Here is a 5656-nt window from a genome sequence, read left to right as displayed (position 1 = left end):
CCCTGATATCCCTTGTTAGTCACCAGCATTTACTTCTATAACTTAACCCAAGGACCAAAGGTGCTTGCTATTCATCCATTTATTCAAAGTCAAAACTTATATACAAGCTCCCTTTTAACTCTGAGGACTTTAGAGTCCTCATGCATTGCATCCAAGTTCTTTTACATCTCCCCTAATTAGAATGTGAGCTCCTTAAGAGCAGGGACCATCTCAGTATTTCTATTGGTATCTTCAGCACTTCAGTACTTGACATATATTCAAATGTTTAAATGCTTTTTCATTCATTCATTCCTTTACATTATGTATAAAATATAATACCTATCCCCTTGGAGCTTACAATCTAAAGAAAAAAATTAAATATATGGATGGCTCTCTGGGAGGAGGGAAAGTGGGTGATTATAGGGGGGAAATCCAGGCAATGTGAAAACAAAAGATCCTGGTAAAATTTTATTTTAAAAAGGAAAGAAAAAAATGAGGCATGAGAATGAATACATGAACACAGAACTCAACATATACAAGATTAAACCACACTCTTCTTATTTTATAGAATCAGAAGTCAAAGGGAATAGCGTACTCCCTCAAGGATTCTTGTTCAGAGTTATGAAGAAAAAGCTACAGTTCAGTTACGTTCTGAATGCATACACATATCTATCTCAATGTTAGCTCTCTTCTTTACAGCACCTTTCAGCAAGCATTTCAACAACATCTAAGTGAAGGAAGAAACTGTCCCTATCTCAGGGAAAGCTAAGCCTCAGTGGTGGAGTGGTGTTTGAAGAGGAAAGACAGCTGTATTTTGCAGACAGCAGTTTGTGCCCCGCAGTTATAAAAATGTCATTTGACTTGCAAACTGGATCTGGAAGTCGTTGATGGAGAATAAACGGAGCCATGATGTCATTCCTTTTACACAGTCTGTTTTCCTGACCATAACCACACTTTAATCACCATAGCCAATGACTGGGATTCAAATTCCGCATTCTAAAACAGGGTCGCTGCAGTAATGGAAAAATACCATCACTTGTAATATTTGGGAAATGCAGTGTGAGGTTTTCGTGTGCTTTTAAAATAAAACAAAAACAAAAATGCACAGCAAACATCTGCTTTCCATCAGCAACAGCATTCTCAGCAGGGGGAATGGATGCTTCTCCTGCAGTCGAATATTCTGAAATAGCCACAGCATGAAAATGTCCTAAATTCTCACTGGGTCTGTAAACCAATGATCTAGTCGATTCACCCCAAGTACTCTAGGGAACTTTCAAGAAACACAAACTAGCAGATACAATTAGGCCCAGGAGACCCAAAAGGTGCAAGACCCAAAATACACTTGTAATTCCAGTTCCCTTAAACTCCACATTAAAATGCACTTAGGGAATATTCCTGTGCAAATCTTCTACTTCCAGTTCCCACATACTTTCATGTACAGGGTTTTCAGAAAGATCTGTCATCTTCACAGCTTGAAGACAAGGTTCAGGATGGCACGTCTGAATGACTCCCATCACCATCACATATTTTCCTAGGACAAAAAAAAGAAAGGGAAATTTGGTTACTGAATAAATCAATTAAATTTTAAAGCAAACAAGGTTTTTATTCTTCAAAGAGTATAACTACCCTAGAATGACAAAGTAAATACTTAGAACCAAAGGTAGAAAAAAAGAAATGAAGAAATATTAGAGATCAAAATTCCAAAGCATGGATAATCAAAGGAATGAAGCAGTGTAAGATATGGAAAACACTGCAAATCTAAAAGCACTATACAAATGCTGTCTATCATTATTAGGGAAGAGGATGGTGGAGAGGAGATCAGGACAAAAACACAGCTGGACAGTATCAGTATCTTCAGTCCCAAGTTAAAAACAAAACCATAACAGCCAATCCTCATGCAAATACTGACATGCTGTGATAGAAGACTTACTGTAAAGCTCTATGTTACATTTAGCTGGGAACTTGTAAAAGTAGAAGAAAATCCATGACATCTGATATAATGCTCCTTTATTGACAGCCACGGAATAGCCCTACAAGAGAAGAACCAGCCCCTGGTCTCTGCAGATGGGACAGTCTTCATCTTCGAAGGGCGTAGGGTAAACCTCTCTGACGGATCCACAGAGAGCAAATCCAATTTTCCTTTGACAGTGCCAAAAAAAGCTTGGCAGACAGCACCATTCTGGTCCAGATTGCACAAAGCTGATATCCTGCCACCTTCCACTTAATCCCAGACCACTCACCGGGCAAACTAAAATAAATCAACAAGAGGGCAGTCTGCCATATTAATGATCTAATGACATATTAACCACTACCCTCTTCCCAATTCCTCAGAGAAGTGGTCCTCCTTGAAAGCAAAACTTGGCTGATCTAAACCACACAAAACTCAATTGTGTAAAAAACCCCAAACAGCATGAAGGACAGGCAAGCTGCCAGGCCTTGATACATGCCATAGAGCTTCTGTTTTTGTTTTTTTGTATCACATTATCTCCATCCTCCAGGACTGACTTATATTCTTGTCCCCAAGGTTGTTACCAAAAGAAGACAGGTAGATTTAGTCCTAGGTTCTTTTTACTTTGATGCTACCACAGGTGGTAGGGTCTCCACATAAGCAATAACACTCTAGTCTCCCATGGGGCGTTCAAAAATTCTAAATTTACATTTGCATGATCTGGAGTTGCAAGGTAGAATGACTGGTGACCCAGAGAAGAGAGAAGTCAAACAGGAAGACAGAGAGAGAAGCTCTCAACTGACAGCTTGATACAAAGGCTTTGATAGCAGGCTTAGACACCCTCAGGATGTGACAACTGCTCCAGAGAAAAAGTGATGTAAAAAAAAATGGTTTTTGTTCAGTCGTTTTTTTCAGTCACATCTGACTCTGTGACCCTATTTGGGTTTTCTTATAAAAGATACTGGAGTGGTTTGCCATTTCCTTTTCCAGCTTATTTTACAGATGAGGTAACTGAAGCAAATTGGGTTGACTTACCCAGGGTCACACAGATAGGAAGTGTCTGGAACCAGATTTGAACTCACGGTAAATCTTTCTGACTCAAAGGCTGGCACTCTATTGACTCTGACACCTAGTTGCCTCAAAAATAGATAGAGACCTGAACAATTAGCAAGCAGCAAGTTTCTAGATAAAGGGAGAAAGAGCCCAAATGGAACTCCCTGGAGAATTGCTGGGGACTGAACATGACTATAAGCTCCCCTGTCTTTGGGGAGCAAGCGTAGTTATTTACAAGAAGTCAAGAGTAGTAACTCTAAAATAGATTACACGAAAACCCAAGAAACATCCCAGTCTCTGAGGAAAGTGAAGAAGATGGTCAAGATTTGCACTCCTTTAATAAAGCCCTTTATGCTATGCAGCTGCAAGGTGTTATTACAGGGGTGTTATTTTGATTATTGTTTCTTGGATTATTTTTGTTTTTTTTTTCATTTTATCTATTTGCTGATGAAATTCTGATTCCTATGGGTTATTTTAAGAGTATATTAAAAAAAATCAAGTACTTACAACACAAAAATAAATCTTGAAAAAAATTTATCTTATTCTATAAAATAGTGGCCTTAAGTGCATCAACTATAAAAAAATCAATCACATGACTGAAATGTTGGTTTGTTATTGGTCTACATTCAGTCACTGAACTTGTTCAATGATGAATGATACATAATCTGTTTATTGGCAATCTGTCCTGGTAGATTTTGTATAAAATAATTTGTACCCATTTCTAGTTTTAGCTTTTTGGAAGTAAAATGATTCATATTTAGGTACCTCTGTCCATTAAAAAAAGAAGTCTTTTTGGTTTTAAATCTTTTAATCCTATGAGAACTGGGTTCTAGTTCCATCTCTGTTGCCTTTGGGTAAATTACTTCCTTTCTGGGGCTCCTTTCTTATCAGTAAAATAAAGAGGCACACTGATATAGAGCTAGCAGGAAACTGAGGCCCAGACAAGTCACAGGATCATAAATGAAGGGCCCAGAGTGGTTAAGTGGGTTTCCCAAGGTCACACACTGACAGATCTGGGATCTGAAATCAGCTCCTCCTGGATTCAGACTGGAGTATGCTTTCCACCAAGTCAGGGACGGCCCTGAAGCTCCCTTCCACCCTAGGAGAACAAAAACAAGCAACACGAGGGACAATTTTCTTTTGCACATATGATCTTGTAAAACCTCACAACAACTTGCCCAAGGCCACACAGTTTACACCTGGGCGGGGGGAGCATGCTGCATTAAAATCCAGGCTTTCCAGATTCCAGTCCCTGCACTCTACCCCAAATCAGGCATCTGGATGCATGGACCCAGGTGCAGAAATCTGGCCTGTGAAGGGGTCTTAAAGGTTACTGACTCCACTCACTCTCATTTTATTGATAAGGAAACTACGCCTCAGAGAGGTTAGGTGATTAGCCCAGGCCCACACAGCACAGCATTCATCAAACCAAGGTTAAAACCCAGCCTTCCTTAACTCCGGCTCCTGAACATACAGATCCGTTTGTAGATTTATAAATTGAGCACTGGAAGGGGCTATCTTAGAGGTCTTTGGGCCCAATTCCTTAATTCTGCAGAAGAGGGCCCTGAGTCCCAGAGAAGTTGAGTGACTTGTCCCGGGTCGCACAGTAAGGAAGTGTCGGTGGCTGCACCTGAACCCAGGCCTTTCTAGCTGCTGGTCCTTGGCTCAATCCTCGGCGCCACGTGGACTTCGGAAGGACCAGGGGCGGGGCCAGATGGGAGGCGTGGCCAACGCGAAAGAGGGGCAGGGCCAAAGGGGAGAGGCGTGACTAAAGTTATGGAGGGGCGGGGCCAGACCAACATTACAGAAGGGCGGGCCAAAGGGGAGGGGCGGGCCAGAGGGGAGGGGCGAGACCAACATTAGAGAAGGGCGGGCCAAGGGGGAGGGGCGGGGCAGGTTACCTGGGGCCAGGCAAGGCTTCCCCTGGGGCACACGCTCCAGGCCCTGCACCGAGAAGGAACCGCTTGAGTCCCGCAGCCGCGCCCAGCCGCCCCGCTCCGCCGCCTCCATCACTCGGCCCTGCATCCACACAGCCGCCAGCTCCAGCGGAGGTCGGCCAGCCGGCTCCCGGACCAGCTGCCAGGCCCCCGGTCCGCCTACGGCGCAGCGCTGCAGCTGCCCAGCCAGCAGCTTCAGCGGGGGCGCCGTGGGGAGCCGCACTGACGGGCCTGGGCCCCGCCCCCGGCCGGAGCCGGCCGACAGAGAGTCTGACGCCATGGCCCTAACCACACTCTCCCGCCAGCTTTGACGGACGGCCCTAATGGCGCGCGACTCCACCAATGAGGAGCGCGCGGGCGGAGTCCGCCAATGGAAAGGGCCGGGAGGCGGTCTTGGGCGGAGAAGGCGGGGATTCGGGGGCTCGCGCGCGGGGTTATTGAATGAATGGAAGGGAGGGCTCGCCTGCAGGTGTGGTGGGTGCAGGAACTGGGGCCACCTCCCTGCCCTCCCCTGCCCCGGGCGCAGGTGCTGCCTTTAGCTCTAAGCCTCTCTCCGGGATGATGGATGTCCCAACAGGGAGGAGGAAAGTTCCAACGCGCCCAGCCACTTTATCTTCTTGCTGTCAACTGAGAGCCCTGTCTTAAGGCAAAGATCACGGGATTCCTCCGAGACACCACCCAGCCCGCCTCAAAGAGATAGTCAACCTAATTCAATAAACATTTATTAAACTCTCTGTGC

General features: G+C 44.8%; 1 protein-coding gene across 1 annotated transcript; it reads right to left on the bottom strand.

Annotated features, from left to right (window-relative positions):
- Positions 1-434: 434 nt before the first annotated feature.
- RMI2 (RecQ mediated genome instability 2) lies at positions 435-5237 on the bottom strand. Its single transcript, XM_069085921.1, has 2 exons — positions 4882-5237; positions 435-1510 (listed from the first exon to the last, which is right to left on the bottom strand). Exons 1-2 carry the CDS (start codon positions 5195-5197, stop codon positions 1362-1364), a joined length of 465 nt encoding a protein of 154 aa, XP_068942022.1. The 5' UTR covers positions 5198-5237; the 3' UTR covers positions 435-1361.
- Between the last annotated feature and the right edge of the window lie 419 nt (positions 5238-5656).

This window comes from Petaurus breviceps, unplaced genomic scaffold (assembly GCF_028583685.1).
Source record: "Petaurus breviceps papuanus isolate PSGF00001 unplaced genomic scaffold, PetGlider_PUasm1.0 118, whole genome shotgun sequence".
Lineage (NCBI taxonomy): Eukaryota > Metazoa > Chordata > Mammalia > Diprotodontia > Petauridae > Petaurus > Petaurus breviceps.
Note: the sequence above shows the minus strand (reverse complement) of the source record. Positions and strands in the feature narration are given on the sequence as shown.

Excerpts from the sequence above, each read along its gene's own strand:
- RMI2 (XM_069085921.1), bottom strand. The coding sequence starts at position 5,197 with ATGGCGTCAGACTCTCTGTCGGCCGGCTCCGGCCGGGGGCGGGGCCCA. Across the intron at positions 1,511-4,881 it reads GAAGCCTTGCCTGGCCCCAG|GAAAATATGTGATGGTGATG; the intron begins GTAACCTGCCCC and ends TTTTTGTCCTAG.